The sequence below is a fragment of the Rhipicephalus microplus genome, chromosome X (genome assembly GCF_043290135.1).
Source record: "Rhipicephalus microplus isolate Deutch F79 chromosome X, USDA_Rmic, whole genome shotgun sequence".
In the NCBI taxonomy this organism is placed as follows: domain Eukaryota; kingdom Metazoa; phylum Arthropoda; class Arachnida; order Ixodida; family Ixodidae; genus Rhipicephalus; species Rhipicephalus microplus.
In genome coordinates this window covers 103100305-103121970 of record NC_134710.1, presented here as the reverse complement: position 1 = coordinate 103121970, position 21666 = coordinate 103100305, and the positions used below count along the sequence as shown (strand labels likewise).

The 21666-nt window shown below is 48.4% G+C and overlaps 1 protein-coding gene across 1 annotated transcript in view; it reads left to right on the top strand.

Moving 5' to 3' along the window:
- LOC119176777 (transcription factor LBX2-like) overlaps positions 1-20732 on the top strand; it is a 72181-nt gene extending 51449 nt beyond the window's left edge. Inside the window, exon 2 of the mRNA XM_075877345.1 lies at positions 16303-20732. Within this exon, the coding sequence (XP_075733460.1) occupies positions 16303-16658 (356 nt within the window). The 3' untranslated portion in view covers positions 16659-20732. The remainder of the gene's footprint in view (positions 1-16302) is intronic.
- Positions 20733-21666: the final 934 nt, after the last annotated feature.

Here is a 21666-nt window from a genome sequence, read left to right as displayed (position 1 = left end):
GAGAGAGAAAGAAAGAAAGAAAAAAAAGAAAGAAAGAAAGAAAGAAAGAAAGAAAGAAAGAAAGAAAGAAAGAAAGAAAGAAAGAAAGAAAGAAAGAAACCAGAGTGATATGAACACTATAGTGTGAGGCGGGATCCTAAATTTACCGATTTTATACCGAAGGCCTGTGGCTCCTACTTTTTGCCCCATCTATGTTCAAGGATCGATCCTCCCGAACAGCCTGCATGGACATCATGCAGGTTTCTCAGGCGCACTGCGCCATTAAAAGCCAGAAAAAAAAAAGTTGCCGATATTTCTATTTCACGGAAAAATTTAATGGTAGCGAAAGGGTTGGGTGTCGGACGCATTTTGTGTACGCGTGCTCTGGACACATGCATGCTTTGCGCGCACACGTGGCTGCCCCTATACGCGCATGCATTAAGTGAGCCGCATGACCGGGCCATATATACATGCAGCGTGTCTTGACCGCTCAATGAGAGGACGCTTGTTGCGGACTATCGCCTTGCCGAGCGATCGATCAACGGGCGACGTTTCTTTCATGCGTTTTCCGCGACAAGATAATAGCGAGCACGTTCTAACGCCCCGGGAACAGCTCCGCGAAGCGTGAGCGGTGGATTATAATGAATCACTTGCGGGACCATTATTTTCTCGCGCTCGCGAAATGAGGCGCTGATGTGCAAGGTCTTCCTTGAAGCCAACAGAGACGTATACATGGCTCCGCGCCCTTTGGGTGTATACACGCCCGCTGGGTGTTAAGCAAAAAAATCCGCGCTCATCACACATATAGCCACACTCTGGAGGAAGGAGAAAGGTGTCGGATTCAAAACGAGAAGAATAAAACGATGCAACGCCCCACTTGATGACGACCGCGCGCAAAACAGAGGACCACAGCGGGCGGCGGGCATCGTTTAAAAAAAACGGCCTCGAGCCAAACGCGACCGTGGAGAAGAGTCGGAGAAAGCTGGTGACGAAAAAGTCGCTGCGGCGCCATATTTCCGGCACACACAGTGCAGCGGGGGCCACAGCAGTGCGCTGATCAAAGAGACGCCGGGGCGAGCATCGATGGCGCTGCGGTCATTTCTTTTCCCCCAAAGCAGGCGAGCAAGGAAGGGGAACGCAGCCGGGCCGCCATAATTCGCACCTCAAGGTTTTAATTACATGTCTACGCTGTGGCAGCATCACGCCTGGGACGGCGGCTTCCTTTGATCCATCGTCGCAGTATCATTAGGATCGGCCCGGGAGGAGAGCCGGCGGGAGGGCGGCCCCTCGGAAACGTCTGGGCGCGCTCCTACTTAGGCGCAATAAAAATTTGTACTTTATACTCGCGGTTCCGGCCACCGCCGGGCGTGCGTCTGGGAGTGTGCGCGCAGAAGAAAGGCGAGACCGCTGGCCCGCATTGTTCTTCCCCGACTCCTGGCCGGGAGAGGGCCAACACTGGGTGCCGCTCTCGTCGTGAATGGCCTTCGAGGAGAAGATGCGCGGTCATTCAAACGGCCGACATTCCCCGGGCGGGGATATACGTTCCTGTAATCCGCTATTCACTCCCCTGTGATTTCCAGCGAGGAGCTGACGCGCTATCGCGAAACGTGGCGCGTGCATTCACGCGGACGCTCAAAATTCCACAGCGGCCGCGTCTCTCTGGCGGAAATTATTGGGAGATGTTCAGGAGGCACCCGGGCCCTGTCGCGGCTCTTTTCCTGTCTTGAATGTTGTAAAAGCAAGGCCAATGTCTCTTGCGACCATCTCGCCAGAAGAGCAAGTCGGCCAGCCCGCCAACGGTGGACTCGGATTGAGGCATTGAGACATACGAGGACAGGAAGGCCAGGCGGCGCTCTCGCGAAGCCTTGTGTCTTCCTCCGTCATTTCGTGGACGGCCGCGCCCGGCGTTCATTGCGGGTGCAAAGCTCGAGGCGGAGTCGAACCCAGGGGCATCCAATCGGGCAATCAGCGGCGGAGACACCAGGCCTGCCAGGGTCCCGTTGTGAGCGGCCCAAGCAGCCGCTGACAAGGGCTTGCCGATACCAGTGAATGGATCCGTAATCGAAGAGGCCGACGAGCCCATTCCGTGGACCCCCCCGGCGCGCACCGGACGTTCCCCGTCGGCGGCCCCTCCACCGTCTCTATTTGTGCGCCTCTCCCCAATCAGTCTCCCTCTCCGCTCAGGTGAGGCTCTCGCGGAAATTAGCGGCACGGTTGCAGGGCCCCCCTCCCCCCTTGGGATGTTTAGCGCCTTAAGGACGGTGCCAGGTTGAGGGTTCAGCCGGGTCACTCCTGTCGGCATCTTCAAAGCGGCGGCAGCTCCTTTTATGCCGCCGGCGAGGAGGGCCGCCGAGGGAGTCCCCCCTCCGGCGGCAATTTCGTGACATCGGCCGGAATCAACGCCTTCGCCGGACACCCGCGTCTCCGCTGCGGGAGTCGCGTCGCTTTTATAGACTCCCCCAAAGTTTGTTGGCCACTTGATGGAAAAAGTGGATGCGTGCCCGGTCTTTAGGCTTCGCTGCTGCGCGGCCCGCCGCAATGGTCGGCCGCCAAATGGCCCCGCTGCTGTTGCTTGCTGCCGCCGTGCTCCAAGGGGTGGGTCGCTGGGCACTTCTCTCACTAAGCATGATAGGCTTTGTTCGCTTCTTATTTTGTACGCACGTTTCCTTCATCGTCACTCTTCTGCCCTCTGAGGAAAAATCCCACGTCGAAGACCCACTTGTGGCGTGTACTGTGTCGGGCGCCGCTATGAAAGAAAACACAAGAGCGAGTGGCTTACTTTTCTGTATCGTTGCTCGCTAACCACGCCAGCGGCCATTTGTGATCCCGCCAACGTGGCACCGGCACTCAAGCCTCGCTTTTGAAAGAAGTAAACTCGCGCTGCGCGCTCTAAGAATGCACGTTTCACTCTCAACTTGTAAATAATGATTCAATTGGCGACGATACACTTATATCAGTTTAGATCATATTCCCCCAAATACGTGCATGCCACTCTGAAATACCATACCATTTAAGACTGTTATGTGGTACCGAACATTCTTCCAAGTTTACGTCCGCCCGAAATATGTGGCCAGTGAAGGTGGTGCAAGACATCAGAGAAATGCGGAGAAATCAGTTATATTTTGTGCGTTTCAGCGCGCACGCTGTGCAATCAACATTTTGCATGTTAGCCAATACATCCTGCTGCCCCAACAATTATGACGCATTGCGCGTTACAAATTAGTTTTGCTTGTTTCTATCCCTGCCGCGTCATTTGCTGTTTTCACGACCAAGCGCCAAGTAATGATTTTAGGACTACAATTTCAGTTTTCTTGTAGACAGCAAGACACTCGTGGTGAAATTCATTATTTAGATGCGATGGGTTGGACTGCCCGCCACTGATTGGGATAACAGTTTTGTTACTACTTAAAGCGCGCGTGCACGAACACACACACACACACACACACACATCGCGTAACGGTGATACGCTATATATATATATATATATATATATATATATATATATATATATATATATATATATATATATATATATATATATATATATATATATATATATATATATATATATATATGTATATATATATATATAAGCACCCACCGGCTATATATATATATATATATATATATATATATATATATATATATATAAGCACCCACCGGCTACAATGCTGCACAACCAATATAAAAATGCCGCTTCATAATACCTTTACAAAAAAACGCATTTTTTCCCGCTGGGATATATAATATTCAGGGAAGAAAAGAAAGAGAAAAAAATAGCATCGCGGGTCCCAGAAACGGCTCGTTACAAGCGCCAACTCTGTTAGTCCAGCGCGAAATCGACTAAACTCGCGTCGCGAAACGTTGAAATAGATGGAGCCATTTGAAGAACCCTATAGTAGCGGATGAATGCAGAAAAGAAGTACCAACTGAAAACAGGCATACCGGCATAAAAGGAGTCAGACAAGTCTCGAGCTAGGCTGCAGTGGCGCGAGAAGCAAAATAAAAGAAATTGCAAAAAAAAAAGGAACGGTCAGTGCTTTCGGCGCGCTGCGGAATTTCGCGAAATCCATGCGAGTTATGCAGAATGGCTCGTATTATGGCGCTGGGAAATGGGAAGACAGAGACAGAACGCCGGCGCGCGAAAGGAAGCGGCCGCTTGAAAAGAGCCGCGCGAATGAAAGGAAAAGAAGGGCCGGCAGTCGCCGAGAGCAGCAATAAACAAGGAACTTCATGTGAGCGTGCACTGTTATATAGACCTCCAGTTGTGAGCGGACGCAGTTTTCGTTGGAGTTGGGCACGCTCATAAATCAAGCTAATGGGGTAAAGCCAACAGCGCCCGTGCTATTAGCCGTCCCAAGAATGCGCTGCAGCCGAGGCGCCGCGACGCCAGCGACGCGCGCTCCTGGCAGACTCGTTAACGTGGAGCGCGCGATGTGATTTGCGCAGATGCTTCTATATATATGCGAGCGTCTTTGTTTGGCCACCTCGGCTGCGCTGCTGCACGGCCGGCCTGAATCAAAAAAGCGCCGGGTGTGCTTATGACAGATGGCCGGCCAGCGCACACATTCGCCATGTCAGCCGGGTTGGAGCTGGAAATAGCGCTGGAACGCCGCCGCAGGGCGGTCCCCGCTCCTCTCGAGTGCGATTCGATTGGAGCTCCGGGGCCGGTTGCGCCCGAACTCTCCGCCGCGATGCATGAGCAACCATCACCCGGGCTCGTTTGTAGACTACGCCCGCATCGCTTGCAGTGAAGGGCAGGATCCCTCGCCGACGTCTCTGACTTTGCCGAATATGGTTTCTGTTTTTAACGATCAGTTCTAGCGAACGCTACCACTGTTCGTAGCGACCTCTCTTTTCATGCCTTGCTTACGCCTGAAGCTATATATATATATTGGTAGAAAAATGCAGGAGTCAAGATGGAAACGTGAGTGCATAAACAATTCTTGAACACGGGGTGTTGCTGGAGCCAACCTCTCAGCAAGCAGCTTCCTCTTCTTCAAGTCTGCACCAGCCTTGAAGCCTAGAAACCTTACTGCCCCAAAGAAGACAAGCCATCTTGTAGGAACGTCGGCCAGCGACACCCCTTGTTCACAACTTATTTATGATATAGTTAGCATTCAGCTGTTTTTCTCAACCATTGTTTCCCAATATTTTCCAAGCTGAAGTCAAAAGGGGAGAACTGGTTGCTCTTCCGCGCGAGGTAGTATTAGGACGCTATACCGCCACGACAAAAAAAAAAAAAAAAACTGCATCAAATGAACCTCATCACGCTGGGATAGCGCGTAACGGTCAAATTACGGGCGGCGACCGTCGAGTATTTCGACAAAACTCGGACCAGCGCGAGAATCGAGACGTCTGACGCGCGGACATCGCCGAGAAACAAAGCGTGCGTGCGCGCCGAGGGCGATTGTGTGCCGCAGGGCGGAGGAAATGGCTGTTCGTGAACCCTTCATCATCACCGGCAACGACTGTAGGACCGCCCCTTCCCCTGGGGATTGCCTTCCTCCCCAATCAGACTTTTCAATTCCCACTCACCGCCCATTTGGCGCGCCATAAAGAGAGTGGCGGAATATCATGGGCGCCGGAGAGCTTCTCCGACGCGCCTCCATTATTAGCTGCTCGCACGCCGGAACATCTGGCCACGCGGGGAGCGACAAAATCGGCGGGGCGGTTGCGCCTCCGGGTCGCCTTCCTTCTCGGCTAATTAAGGTCAGGCGAGTGCTTGGCATCTGATTTTTTAAGGGCGCACCTGTTGAAGGCGTCGTGTCACTGCTGCCGCTTGCACGCATGACGGCCCCGTGGGTGCTTGACTTCTTCGCGCGCCCGGCCTCCGTGATTAGTGGCAATTAGGAGCGCCGGGCGATACCCCGTGACAGGCCACGACGAGCTCCTTTGTCTCAACTACGCGCTTCACTTTCCCAGGCGCCATTGTTTCTTCCGCGATGATCGGCACCTCCGCACGCCCGCTGGTTGTTTGACGATTCGCCAAGCGCTGGCCGGTCGCTTCGTTCGCGCCAGAAAGAACTTAATCCCTCGCGTCGCCTGTCCGTCAAAGCACTCCCGTCGTTTCACGAACGGGGGCCTTTTCGTGCCCGACGGGCAGCCTCGAACAGGTTCTCTCAGCAAACACGCCTCGAGTGTTAGGATCTCGGCAAGTGCTCACCAGAAGCTGGAGCACAGTCATCAAAAAGTCTTCCTACAAAAAAAAGAAGACCTTTGTGTCTGTGAGGCCGTCACGGCGCTGCGTGAGAACGCCAAAACGAGAAGTTTGAGAAAGTGATGACGATGGTTGCACCGGGGGCCCAAAATCGCCATGCTGGTGGTGCGTTCCACAGCAACGGTTGGCCGCCGGCAGCAGCGCTGGCGTGACGTACCAGCTACTGTGTTAGACGTCATTTATCTCTGCCCGCAGCACGCAAACCGGAGCTCCCGAGGAGGGGGGGCATGCATCGCAGAGGGCGCAATAAAGCTGGGCGCCTAAACGGCCTCATTGCGTCGCCTCGCGTTGCTGCTGAAAAATGGTCGAGCGGCCCACAACGACGACGTGATTGGCGGACGCGGTCCGAGGGGGCCGGGCCGGCCGTTAATCGGCGACCCTCGAACACTGTGTGCGTGCGCCCGCAACGGGGCCGGCAGCAAATCGGGCCTCGCTCGGCCGCCCATCTGCACCCGCATCATACCCCCCCTTCAACACTCGCTCGGGTGCCTCCTGCTTCACACACACAAACACAAAGGGCCCACGACGCGCCACCATGCGAGCCCCTTCACGCCCAGCCTGTGTTGTGCCTGTGCTTGGACCCTGAAGCATGGACATATGTTTCCCAGCACAAGACAGTATTGGAACTACAGGCCCTTCTGGCCGCAATATATGTGCAAGTAGAAGATGAAGTAGCTTTCAGTTACTTTCATGCGCGTAGTTTCAGAAATGGTGTACCCGAGGCGGCTGCTACCGACTTTGAGCATCAGATTTGGGTGCACGTTAAAGAACCCCAGGTGGTCTAAATTTCCGGAGCCCTCCACTACAGCGTCTCTCATAATCATATGGTGGTTTTGGGACGTTAAACCCCACATATCAATCAATCAATCAATCAATCAATCAATCAATCAATCAATCAATCAATCAATCAATCAATCTGAGCTCTGAGCACAACGCTTGGTGTTCCAAGTTTAAGCTCTGGCATGGATCCATTGGTGATTTTTCTTGTTCATACGTTCTTATTCGTTCACTTACATTTATTTTGTGTTCACCTCGATTTGCTATTACCACGAGTAACGTAGCTATTGTGCTAAACGCTTCCACTTCTCTTTTATATGACACTGGTGTCAACGAATTACTCTCTATTCACATTCGTGAAAATACACCCGTGTAGTAACTTCAACTTCTGAGATGCTTTCTTAACAGTTCGCTTGTCCGTCGGCAAGCTGAAATCCCCGAGCGCTCAGTCCATACGAAAGATACTGTATGATATGTCCAGTACTCGCAAGCCTTCAAAGGCAACATGAATTGACTGCGACACTGCGTCCAGTACACTGGAACGTAGCAGTGCCTTTGAAACTCGCGCGATTTTGTTCTATAGATACGTTGGTCTCTTCTTCCTGTCTTTTCATCTTTTATACCCATTCATCCAGCGTCAGATGGCTGACGACTGCACATGCGTCTGCTTCACTGTGATGCGTATCCTCTCCCTTCCCGCATTCCTTCCATTCTGAGACGCTCATCTCTGACGTGAAGCAGCAGGCTTTCGAGAGCGGCAGACACGAAACTGTGATGTGCACATCGCATCTGGTAATGTGGTCGATTAGGTGAAAATTTAAGAGCACGTACCAAAATTCGTACAACGTAATGGAAATTGTCGACTTTGATCATCTCCCTAACCGCATGCGCCGATCCATTATTGACAGCAAATGTACATAGTCGAGCGCCGTCATCCGAGTTGGTATCTTCACGCTTAAGTCTAAGAACTCTTTCCAGGACCTTTTAACAGCAGCTATATACTTCGCTCTCTCGCTTTCTCTCTTTTATTCTTTGGAACAAGTTTGTTAGTTGCTGGGGTTCAACGTTCCAAAACCACCATATGATTATGAAAGATGCCGTAGTGAAGGAATCCGAACATTTCGACCACTTGGTGTTCTTTAACGTGCACCTAAATCCAGGCACACAGGCCTCAAGAATTTTCGCCTCTATTGAAGATGCGACTGCCGTGGCCGGGAGTCGATCCCGCGATCCTGCGGGTCAGCAGCCGAGTGCCTTAGCTACTAGACTTTTGTAGAAGACAGAGAGAATTCGCTGACTCACGAACACAATGAACACAGTCCAAGCGAATTTTCGTTCTGCATTTCGGAACAAAAAGTCCATTCCGTTTTGCCTATATTGCTTGTTTTCTAATGTAATTGCAGCTATTGTGTTGCAAAATGCAAATAGAAGGCTTAATCGAAGCAAAGTAATCTCATTCGAGCGAAAGTCGCAGAGCGAGAAATTGTACATAAAGGCACCTCAAGGAACAGTGTATACTTATAATATGCAGAGTAACTTGTGGCGTACACTTGTGCAAATATGTTTATTTCATTTTAAAGAAAAAGAAACATAAGAGTAAAGAGTGGGGTTCGTTTCGCTTTCTTCGGCCTGCTGTTTTATTTCTCTATAGAGTCAAAGAAACAACACTCGAAGCACCTACTACGGCGTTGAATATATATATATATATATATATATATATATATATATATATATATATATATATATATATATATGTGTGTATGTATATATATATATATATATATATATATATATATATATATATATATATATATATATATATATATATATATATATATATATATATATATATATATATATACGGCTGGTTATTTTTTCATCCACTCTGCTTTCTTTTTATTTACATTTCAATGGTTCTAATACATTTCCGATGGAGGCGGAAATGTTGTAGGCCCGTGTGCTCAGATTTGGGTGCACGTTAAAGAACCCCAGGTGGTCTAAATTTCCGGAGCCCTCCACTACGGCGTCTCTCATAATCATATAGTGGTTTTGGGACGTTAAACCCCACATATCGATCAATCAATGGTTCTAATAACTTCCCCTGTACATTACTTTGCATTACTGTCTGTGAGATCTCATTATTATTGTGTTAAAACACGGCAAAATACACTTCTTTCCCTTATTATATATATATATATATATATATATATATATATATATATATATATATATATATATATATATATATATATATATATATATATATATATATATATATATATATATATATATATTCTAGACTCGCCGTTTCCTTTCGGCGGTCCCCACAATACGCGAGCGGACGCCGCCCGGCGCACACCAGAGGAAAACAGGGCTGTAACTAAGTGCCATGTACACACGCACACCGCAACTAAGCCGCCAACAAACCTGCGGTTTGCTGGGCCATTCGCCAGGCGCAGGCGTCGAGCCCCGCAGCGAGAAATGACGCATGATCGGAGAGGTTCAGCTCCGGCGCGTATACAGTGACCGCGGGGAGGCGGCGGCAGGAGGAGCCCCATTTGCGAGCGAGCGAGCGCTATACGGTACAAAACGCGCTTCCGCGAGCGAGGGCCCGCGGGCGGCCACCCATGGTCAGCGCCGCGCTTGTCGGTCCCTGGCGCGCACAATTAGGGCCGACAACACGGCGGGCTGTCCCTTGTTCCCGGCCTTCCCCCGCCGCTGACAGTCTCCGGGAGGGAACTCCACGAATCCTCCCACGGGCAGCACGCCATTCGCACCTTAGCCGCTCCGCAACCATTCATTTCCGGTGAGCGCTTTACAACCCGCTGCCGAGACCAGGTGGCTCGCGCCGCTACCTCAGTTGAGCTCCGAGAAAAGCACGCGGTGTCTGCTGCCTGACGAGGCCATTCGTCTCGTGATTAAGCCGAGACGAGCGTCTTCTCGCACACGATACGGGTATACGGTGTGATGACACGTCAGGTGTGGGACTGTTACACTTTTAGCAACAACACGCGAGAAGTGGTATGCCAAATACTTCTCGACAAGCCTAGGCCCGCTTTGGAACAAATTATGGTCAAGCCAAAGATTTTCCTGTACAGATGGCATCCAAGCGTCGTGCCATCGTTACAGCCAAAGTGGAGATATCTACTCCAAAGGGCAGACAGTGCGAACAGCTGCATTAAGTAATGACACTTTACGTCAGATTACTAAGCCGGATATCGGCATAAAGTATAGCTAAAAAAGAGATTCAATACGGGAAACATTGAGCTGGAAAGGTTTTAAGCATGTGCATGCGCGGTCTTCGTCAGGTGGCACTTGTTCATAAAACCTGACGAAGACTGGTAGATGAACTGTTGGAAAACAAAAATTACAACAATTAACGACGAAGTTGTGTCTCTTCTCTTCCCATGTACGTTAGGCCCATTGACAAAGCTGCTGTCTCTCTTACATATATATGTATATATATATATATATATATATATATATATATATATATATATATATATATATATATATATATATATATATATATATATATATATATATATATATATATATATACACACAATCAAATACTCGCTTTTTCTTTTCTGAGGGGTCTGTTTGGACCAAAGATGTCGCATTGTGCGAAATCTAATTGGCGCGTTCTGTACACATACTTTTTGTGAAATGACTTCATTTCAGTAAAAATTAGAATGAACTAGCTATCCAATCGCATCGCGTGTTACGACTATGGCGGAAATAAATTATTCAGTCGCTTGACGAGCCCGGGATAAATATAGAATTCTCCAGGGCGCATCAAAGAGCATCCAAGGCGTTTCGTTTAAACAGCATTCTTTCGGTACAGGAGTGAAAAACAGCGCGGAGAGAAAATGAACAACACGAGCACGAAATATATCGAACGAAGCATTCACGTCTAAGGCAGGCTGCAATTACTGTATCCGGCTTTTTTTTTCTTTTTGCGTAATTTTCCAATCTTGGAGTATAGTCTTACACGTATTCAGGCTCCCATCTGAACCGATCAAAGTAACCTCCGCAACTTATATCTACATATAAAACTTAGTATATTTACACAGACCTTCGACGCTTGCCTATATTGTGCCTGCCATTCCGACGACGCACCCATATGCATGGATGGTTCCATGGATAAGTGTTCCGAGCAAGCGCCGCTGCTGCTTGCTCTTGCGAAAAGCCGCCTGATTTTACAAAATGTTGATGCTGACATTTCAGTAGTGAGCCACAGGTTGAGAGTTACTAGTAGGCGTAGGCGAAAACCGTTGCTGTCAATGCCGCCAGAAAAACGAAGTGCGTTAACACTACATATAGGTTATTATATGAAGCGTTGCGCTCGTCAATCCATAAACGAGAGCCCAAGTCGATGTTGCACATTGCCACAGCACAAGATCGCTTGCATGATGTACACTGAGCTGCCCGTGTGAAGAATAATTACAGCCTGTAAAAAGAAACTAAAATGCGCGCAGAAGCTTGGCTGCAGCGCGCAAACACCATTGCGGTCTTATACGCTGTGCGTTTCCTTGGCCTCTCGAGATAGCGGAAACAAGAAAAGAAAACGTGGAGATTAACGCGGGGCCTAACGTCGTAGCGTGGAAGCGGCAAATTACCCGCCATTATTTTCGGTGCGTATACGGCGTCATCTCAGCTTGCGTCCCAAATCAAGGGACATTAGCTGTGCCTGCAGGTCGGACACACGCGCGACACCATAATCAACTCTCGAGCCGTCAACAATGCCTTCACCCCGCGCTGACGCCGGATAACGAGGGCTACTCATCAAGGCGGAGCTGTATAAGCGTCCATGTCTACTAATGAGGCGCTGGTCAACAAAACTTAAGCACTTCGCTCCCGCGATGTTTTTGAAATCGGCAGCCAAGGTGCACTAACGTTGCGTTTTGGTCATCTCTTTGATGGCATATACTCGGACGTATACACACGCCGAGAAGCATGCAGAAAGAACGAGGCAGCAGGATGTGCTCCTCTGTTATGACGTGACGTACTATTTCACACAACGCCAACGTACTGATGTCATTCATTCATGCCTGCCGTCTCCATAGGCAGAAATGAGAAACAGGACTATAAGCTGAGTTCATTTATGCAATTCAAGACAGCTAATCGTGGCGACTGAAACGTAACCCACCAATTTACACGTGTTTTCGAGCCTCTCAAGGTTGTCGACACGGTGTCATCTCGTTTGCTGCGGCGGGTAACGTCAGCACGGTAAGTTCGTGGCAATTAACCGGGAAGAGAGGCTTTCCTTCCCACCAGAAAATAAACAAAGAAATCGCTGTTCTGTGCGCCTTGAACAAACGATTATGCAAGCAGATAATGCTAAAACAAGGCGCACTGCACGGCATGCCTCTCGGTGGGCCCCACTTGTGCGCTATTCCTTGGACCTGCGTGCCAGCAGCTCTTCTGGTCCGCTCACGTCGGGCGGCGCCTCAGCGGAGCGTTGCGCTCGCTGTCATCCCGAGCGGGCGCTTGTCAGCGTGCAGCAAGCCGCACGGAGGTCTCGTTTCCGGGCAGGAAAGTAGATGCGCCTCGCAAGCATGGGAGGACGCTAAGAAGCCGAGGCAGAGCGGTCGGGCGAGATAATTAGTTCCAATGGGTGGAAATCCTCCCTTGGCGCGCTCGGCCAGCCACACCGGGCTGTCTCACGTCGCGAGCCGCGCCCGCCGCCGCGTGCGCTGGCGAGAAATCTAACGCGAGCACGCCAAAATGTGCTACTGCGAGGATGAGTCATTTTGTGAACGCGCCCGCCCGCTCCCGCCATCCCATCTAACCCTCCTCCCACCATTCTGCATGATGGCCCCGCCAGGCAGCACCAGTGCATAGACGAGTGCAGGACGGTGGTGTACAGCGGCCCGAAACACGAGACGTGCAAGTCGAGCTTGCCGCCGACATGCCTCTTGAGCTTGATAAAAAGCGTGCAGTTGCGCGCTCGTAATTGCGTAGATTGGTTTGTGGACGAAACTCCACATAAAAAAGAGAGCTGCCCCCCTCCCCCCCCCCCAAAAAAAAAACAAAAGAGTATTTTTCAGTTAAATTGCCAAGCGTGAGGACGAAGCCAGGTATTTGACAGCCTGAGATGTGCACGAACGGACTATTTGTTTGAAACGTGATATATGAGAATACACCAGTCCGATGCGAAACCGTTGCTTATTTTTTCCACAAATCCTTTGGCTATTGGAAATGAGGGTTTCACAGAAGTGACACAATTGTTCCAATAAATTATACCACTGTTTTAAGCATTTTGGGGCTCACAATGATGTGAATATTTTTCAGAAAATAACCTAGCCTTTCCTACTTCTTCGTGAATGGAATGGCCATGTGCAGCATGATGTGCATTCTGTTGCGCCGTATATACGATATAATAAGGCGACCACGTTCACTCGAAGGCTGCAAAGGTCGCCACTCATTTTGCGGGACTCGCTCAAAAGCGGTGAATTTGTCACACTCCGGGTCCATTGAATGATGCGCAGCCGTGGGGTCGCATTCTTTCGCCTCACACTCGATGGACCCGGCCGAGTTCATAGAAGCGCTGTTAAGGTGACGAGCTCCCCCGCTGTCATCGCCGGCCTGTAGCGCTCGTTATTTTTCTCTCGCCGACCGCCTCCTCGTGTAGCAAATTGCCGTGCGGAAATCGGACTCTTTGAATAGGTGTCAAGTCGAAGCAGGAGGTGAACACCACGCAGGCGGCTCTGCAGGTTGAACGCTGTTCTCTCGCTCTTGCAAGGCCCACTACTGAGCCGCGAAGCCGAGAAGTCGATACATCACCGAACACGGCGGTTGGGGGATGCGGCATACAATAGCCGACCGGTGCGGGGGCCACACCGCGGCCAAGAAAAGCGCCGACTGTCGCCGCGTTCGCGCGCAAGATGCTCTCTTTCGCGGTGCCGCCGCGAGATGAACAAGAGCTCCGCTAATCGAGCGCTGATGCGCACTGCGCTCCTTGGACCAGAACGGGGCGGGGTGCCGCCGCCGTGGCTCCTCGTGCCGGGGCACGTCATAAATCAAGCCTTCTTCCGAAAACCGCGATTGTCGGTGGCGTCCAGGACAGCACGGCGTTGAATGGCGCGTGTCGTGCGGTCGCCACCCCGCCCCCTGTCGCCCCCTCGGTTCCGCCGGTGCAAACGCCTTCGACTTTTCTCGAACTCCATTAAGACGTCGCCACGGATCAGCCCTTGTTCGCCACCACAACGCGGGACCGTTGCCAATCGGGCGGAGTGTATCGGATGCTATATGGACCGGTGGTTACGCCATGTGCTAGAGGAAACAGATTTTATCACTGCTTTCGGGGTAGCCGCGACCGAATGTGCTCCTATGTTCGTATGATAACCGATACCTACGAATTCGTATACCTGCACATGCAAGATTTTCGGCTTTCCTACTTGTATGGTTTGTACCATGCCACCTGGCATTCGACAGAACTTTGAAACTACTTTCGGTTGCGTATTGAATGAGGTCATGTGCGCGTGCGTATCCTTGTTGATCCTTTTGTTCTGCCCTTTCTGCTTACTTCTCCTTCCTGAATGTAGGGTAGCAAACCGAGTGCAACAGAATTAACCTTCATGACTATTTTGTCTGTCAATGTCTCTCCCACTTTTTCACTTGGCGTACAATCGAAAACAATAACATACGAAGCGAGAAAAAGAAACAAATACCTTTTATGAGCAAGTGTGGTAGCGGGGAATACAGAAAGAAGGCGATAGTTGAATATACGTGAGACAATAGAACGAGATGAACCGCTAGCTTTCTAATGTGTGTTTCATACCATCAGGACGTATTATTGCAAACGTTCCTTTTGTTACACCTATTATGACGGCTACAACAATATCATTATTTTGGCAGTGACGTGCATTGTGTTGTTTGTTTCTGCTCCTGAAAGCTCTACAAAGAGATAGGTGCGTTTTGTATGCTGTGGTTGATTGATTGATATGTGGGGTTTAACGTCCCAAAACCACAATGTGATTATGAGAGACGCCGTAGTGGAGGGCTCCGGAAATTTCGACCACCTGGGGTTCTTTAACGTGTACCCAAATCTGAGCACACGGGCCTACAACATTTCCGCCTCCATCGGAAATGCAGTTGCCGCAGCCGGGATTCGAGCCCGCAACCTGCGGGTCAGCAGCCGATTACATTAGCCACTAGACCACCGCGGCGGGGCTGTATGCTGTGGTTGAGTGTGTACAGTAGGCACTTCGTAATTAAAAAAACTCAACAAAAAGTCACAGCTTTGCTGCAAAGATGAAGCAATGAAGGCGATAGCAACAAATTGGAATGTCACGTGTAGAATAGAAAGCAGAGCGAAAGGTGCCCCGCGTTTCTCACGCAGAAATCACGCACGAAACGTACTCACAGGTAGAGATGAACGCGAATGAACGTCTCAGTTGTTACTTCGCTCTGTCTGAAAAACGGAGACTGCGATGATTGCTGTGACCTTTGTGCGCCATGTAACTACAGCAGAATCGTTCCAAGTAAAGCCCGAGGCCAGCCAAGACGTACGATCCTCCCCTCCTCCCCACCGCGAGATAAGGGCGCGAAAGCATAGAGTTGAGGGCGCGCGAGGGAGCGTCGCGCCCTTCCTCTAAGCGTTGCAAAATACGCGTGGGAGATGAGAGCGCGCCACCGCGAGATGTGACGCCGCGCGCTCATTTCGCCATCTTGCTGGTAATGCTGAAAACACAAATCCCCTCGAGACGGCCGTCAGCAGCGGTGTGTGGTACATATAAATAGCTTGCTGTCAAGACGCTGAGATTCCACGTTCGATGCCACGCTCCGAAGTTTTTTTTGGGGTTTATATATATATATATATATATATATATATATATATATATATATATATATATATATATATATATATATATATATATAAATATATATATATATATATATATATATATATATATATATTTATATATATATATATATATATATATATATATATATATAGACACGATGAGTGATAAAACAAAGTTGCACGGTTTAAGTTATGCATTTGGCCTTTCGAGTCTGGTAACAAGGAAAGGCAAATGCAAACAAAACATATGCAGTTTGTGAAAATTAGGTCATGACATTGTCAATTGTTCGTGGTCAGTGTTTCAGTACCAGACATAACATTCATATATATACACAAGCTTAAACGATGGGACAGTAGGTCCACCGAATAAATTAACGCCTTGTTGCCATTATTGTGACGTATTGTTCAAAGTAAATAGATGTTTTGTAAAGTTCAGCAGCGATAAGTTAAAGTGACGTATAAAGCCCCTGGAGCGTCGTCGCTTATAGCATGTATTTTTCCTTTTTCTGCGCAGATTCCTCCAGGGAGAACGGCGGCTCTTTCAACGGTCGGCAGCCAGTAAAGAAGAAGCGGAAGTCGCGAACGGCGTTCACCAACCACCAGATCTTCGAGCTGGAGAAAAGGTTCCTCTACCAAAAATACCTGTCACCCGCCGATAGGGACGAGATCGCGCAGTCGCTGGGGCTCACAAACGCCCAAGTGATCACATGGTTCCAGAACCGGCGCGCGAAGCTCAAGCGGGATATGGAAGAGCTCAAAAAGGACATGGATGCTGCCAAGATCCACACCATTCACAAGACCCTACTGGACAACATACAAGATCTCAGCAGTTTCAAGAAGGACATCCACAAGGCTGCGAGCGGACCGTGAGCCCCTGACGCCACGATCTTCTCGGAAAGTCCAAAAAAAGTTCTCGCAAGAACTGTCGATACCTTCTATGGGTTCCATGTGCAGAGACAGCCTTTCTACGGGTAACTCGTCGGACAGTGCGTTGGCGACGCCGCCGTCGCCACTGCTTTGCCATCTTGTGCTATGGTCCGCTTCTTCGCGGCGGGCCGCAAGGTGCACACGACAACACACACGCATGCTACAAGCCACCACGCGAAACCGCGAACTGTGCGCTTGGTGTGCTCTTTTTCTCTGAATGCCTTGTATGCCTCCCTTTCTTTCGCCGCTCTCCCCGGTAGAGGGAGCTACTCAGTCGTGCTCCTCGCATATACGTAACTGGTCCCCCGAAGAGGGCCGACTTCAAGCAGACAAAGTCCTGAAAGGAGAGTATTTATTTACCATGTAGTAGTTCCCTGTGAAGTACACTTTTCTTCACGATTGTGCTGGCCGGCTGCGGGCGAGCCTTCCACAACGAGCTGTTATTTGACTTTTTTTTTACATTCATTACTGACGCGATACGAAAATTGTCAGATCATTTCGTGTTCTATAGCAACATTCAATGAAGCTTGGCATCAACTTACTTATTAGAAAGCGAACCACTGATGTCATGGAGCGGGAAAGATAGCCAACTTTCTGTATTGGCCTTCACGCTATTTAGTTGTGGTTCTGAGAAACGCCCACCTTTAGAAATCCAGGCATTATGCAGCTAGAGTCAAGCATCCCTTGCATGTAAAGATAGGTCCACTGCACAGCTCAGTCTTGGATTACCAAAGGGACATCCGACAAACAGACAGGGGGGGGGGGGGGAGGTGACCAATTTATTTGTGAACACATTGGTCAAGTCTACTAATATTCTTTTTCGGTGAAACCGCATAAAGCTTGTTTCGGTGAGACTATTTTTTCTATTATTTATGTGTGCGTTCTTATTCTGATACATTGCTCGCGCAGTATCAGTATTTTAAGTTGAGATAGGAAGGCGCTCACATTTTGTGAATTGATTCAATGCACGTATACATGCTCAAATGGCGGGTAGCTTGATTGCCGCTACTATTGGCGTGCTTGAGAGGCTGGAACCAACAGTATTCGCTCTCATCGATGCCTGAAGTAGAGCATGAACACATTTTCAATGATGGACAGGTTAACTAAAAGTCTTATTTTGTATAATAAAAGTTTAGTTGGAAAAACGTATGACTGTAAACAAAACAAAATTTTCAGAACTTTACCGCACACTCATAAGAGAGAAAATCCTGCCTTTTCATCGCCGGTCTTGAAGAATCAAATTGCGAACAGTACTGAACAGTTTGCCTCAGTTAATTGCTGAAAACATGTGCAGATTTTTTAAGAGAAGCTATGAAATCATTTCCAAAGTGGACATAACGTGGCGATGACTTGTTCTTCGTGGTCCCTGTATCTATCTGTTGCAATGTTTTGCCCAAAAAAAGAATTTTTTTGTTTTTCTTGATCAGAGAAAAGGCGATTTTATTAAGTTTATGTTCTAAAGCGTTGAGAGCATAGATGACGTTCGATAAATAGTGCCGGTGGTACGTGCCCAGCAGTTCACTATTGTGCGAGGAAACGTCTCGGCAGCTCGGTCAACACGACAATCGTGCCACCGATTCGTGTGCAATCCATTCGCTCTTGCACTTGAAGGCGAAGAAAACACACCCGTTCCCGCGCAGTGTTTTTCATGCACTGCGCTGCGTGTAACGATTTCAAGGAGAGTCGAATGAAGGTCCGGAGGGCCCACCAGTCGGTCAGCGGTGACTTCAATGACGGAGTCTTCTGCGAGTCAACGGAGTCTTCTGCGAGGCAAAGGCCTTCGCCCTGTATATACGTATGCTTTCGGCAGTTGCTGCTATGTCCCGTGTACATATGTTACATCTTCGCCCATAAATTTATGTAAAACTCTACGGGCATCTTGCGCGAACACAGCCGCCGGCAGGCCTCGGCTATGTTGAACTGTACGCGAAATATTTGCTTCATTCTGTGTCGTTTTGTTTGGTCTTACTTCCTTGGGCTTTATTTACCTTCGTACATCAGCACAACGAAACAAAAATGCAACACGGCGCTCAAAGCGAGAACCTTTGTATCTTTTGTATTTTTTCCATGGTCTGACTATTAGAGGTGTTCTAAAACAATCGTTAATATGGCGACATGAATCCCCGGTTTGTGGCATCCGTTAGAGGTGCCAGTCATTCTTGTCAGAAATTGTTTTACCACGAATATTGCGCTTGGTACACGCCCATCACTTATATTTATACCCGAGTGCTCGAATCCAGCTTATTGGCGCAATTAGAGAGGAAAACAACATTGTCAACGAAAATACACACACAGCCTTCACGAAAGTATCTTCAGCATGTATATATACATGTATATGGAGTAGTGAACGACTCTTGCTGGAAAAGAAATTTAACAACCTTGGAAAAACTGTCGCCGCTCCTTAGAACATACGCAGCGGCTGACGAATGCCGCTTTCGCATTTTTCAAGGTCATCGCAGAGCGGCTTTCATTTATGGGCCTTACATCCACTTCCCTCTTTTAGCCGGCCGAATGCGCGTGGACTTCGCATTTTTGGCCTCCTGTGCGTGGTTTAAATACGTAGTGGAACAGCAGCGAAAGTACGAGCCAGTACAGTGAAAGAGTTCCACGGTGACCGACCACAATATGCATATCCTCAACCCACGCAGTACAGTTCAAAACAGAGGAAATAAAGCACACAACCAGAGCCTGAAAGGCACAAATCGTGAATGAAAAACAATCTTTCCCAAACAAGGATTCTTTTTCTTTCGTTTGCATCACCACTTACTTCATGCGCCTGTTACGAAGCAAAGGCGTACGCTGCCATGTGTTGCTTTTATAAACATTTCACTTCCCTCATCTCCTCGCTATCATTGCCTTTTAGTTCTGATCACGACAGTTTCAAACGCCTGCCATGCATGATAAAACACTGCCGTTTGGTCAAGGCCTAACGGTAGATTTTATAAGAAAGAAAAAAAAAAGCGACAGAGAACTCGCACAGCTTGCACACTGTCATCCAACCAGTACACATCATGCGAGATACGTAAAATGCGAACGACTTCGAAAGCTTGCTCGCAAAGTGGCTTCGCTCACACAGATGGTAAATACGTCAAACCGAACAACCAACAGTCGTCTTCGAGTAAACTATTTCTCGAATGAGTTTTTCTTCTTCTACTGTCTAGTTCTAATTCTTTTTTTCTGTTCGTTTCTCAGAAGGAAACGTCGGCTCACACCAAATATACCGGGCCTACCGTACAGGTCTCGTAGCGACTGCTCCGTATACACTTTGCAACGCATTATACACATTGTACATAGTGAGCAGCCAGTCTTGTTGTGCAGAGTTTGCGTCTTTGCTGCGAGAGTAAACATTGTGTCGTGTTTTTGCGTGTTGTTACGTGTGAGATTCAAGCCTGTGTCGTCAAGTCCTTTCTTTCTCTCTTCATTTTTTTTTATTATCTTTTCAATGAAGCCGTGCGACAGTGGTGGCCAATGCTGTATTGAACAATGAGGGTGGGCTAGTGCTGCCAAAAAAGAGAGAAATATCGCCGCCAATATCGTACTTTACACTAGCTGAACCCGTCTGAGAATGCATAATTTGCCAGCGATGCCAGCCAGGTTACGTGTAGTGTTCGTTGAGCCTGTCCAATTTCGGCCTTCATCCAGGCTTGTTTTTTAACTGGTTTCAAGCCAGCTGATGAATAATCATTACAATCACACCTATTGATCGAGGCGCGGCATCTTGATTGTCTCTTGGTTCACAATCATGCTTCAGGCGAAAAAAAAAACGTATACGTACGGTTCGCGTTGCAATCACAAAACCACTGTTGCCCGTGCTTCTTTCATATATTGTAAGTAGTTCCTATTTAAGTACACGACAAAATCTAAATGTTTATTATTACTTGCGTATTCAATGTTTTGTTAAATATTGGTATCTGTACACATCACTGAACGATCCTGTGATAATTCTTATTGTTTCGAGAGACGTTGTAGCGTTCATAGCTGAATGAACAATGCGTATAACAATAAAATCTGAATTTATCCATCGCCTCTGACTTCTTGGCCATCAGGAGTCTCGCCTAATCATTGCTGAGTCATCACATACGGCTTGAGACTCCGGCCCACAGCCAAAATCGGTCATGGAGGATTTCTAACAGTATAGTGGAAGTTCAACTGCATGAGAGCATAAATTTTATGACTCGGTCGTACACGAAACCCCCGCGAACTCACGTGAGTGCAAGTACAAGAAAAACCATTCTTTTTCTCACGACATGCCGGATGACTCAAACCTGGTCAACGACATTGCGAGCAGAGCGCAGTGTGGAGATCGGCCATACCGCGATTTCGGTAACCCAATAGTGTGAAAGTTGAGCCTCAGTCCCATGACGGGTACAGCTGCTTGCGGCTGGGCGACAGCTGTGTACATGCCTGGCGTGCATTCAATCAGGATGTTTCATGGTGCGTGTGAATACGACTGGAGAAAGGAGTAAAAGGAAAGAGTGAGAACTTGATATACATATAGCACACTAGTAGTAAGAACTTTAGTAGATATTTTTGTGGCAAATAATACTGCTGAGAAAGAACAGAAAGGTGAGATATAAGAAGTTAATGAACATTACGTATAATTCCCTTCGAAGGAGAAGAGGGTCACAAATACTGACTAATAATGCGAGCGACTCATTGCGCTCAATAATGGTTTGTTTACAGAATGAATGATTTTGTGCTCGTGATCATTCATTAATAAGCACGTGTACATGTGCTGCTGCATGCTGCGCATCACAGCAGGGGCATGAATTCGGTCGCGGTAATATGAGAAAGAGTAGATGACAAGACGACATATATACCTAAAACCCACTTTTAGCATCCTGACTGTGGTCACAGTAAAAAGAAAACACAAAAAAGACATGAACAAAATGAAAGGCATTTATGTTTGCCTCATCTGTGCTACCGACGGCAGCTGGAGATTTAAAGGTAT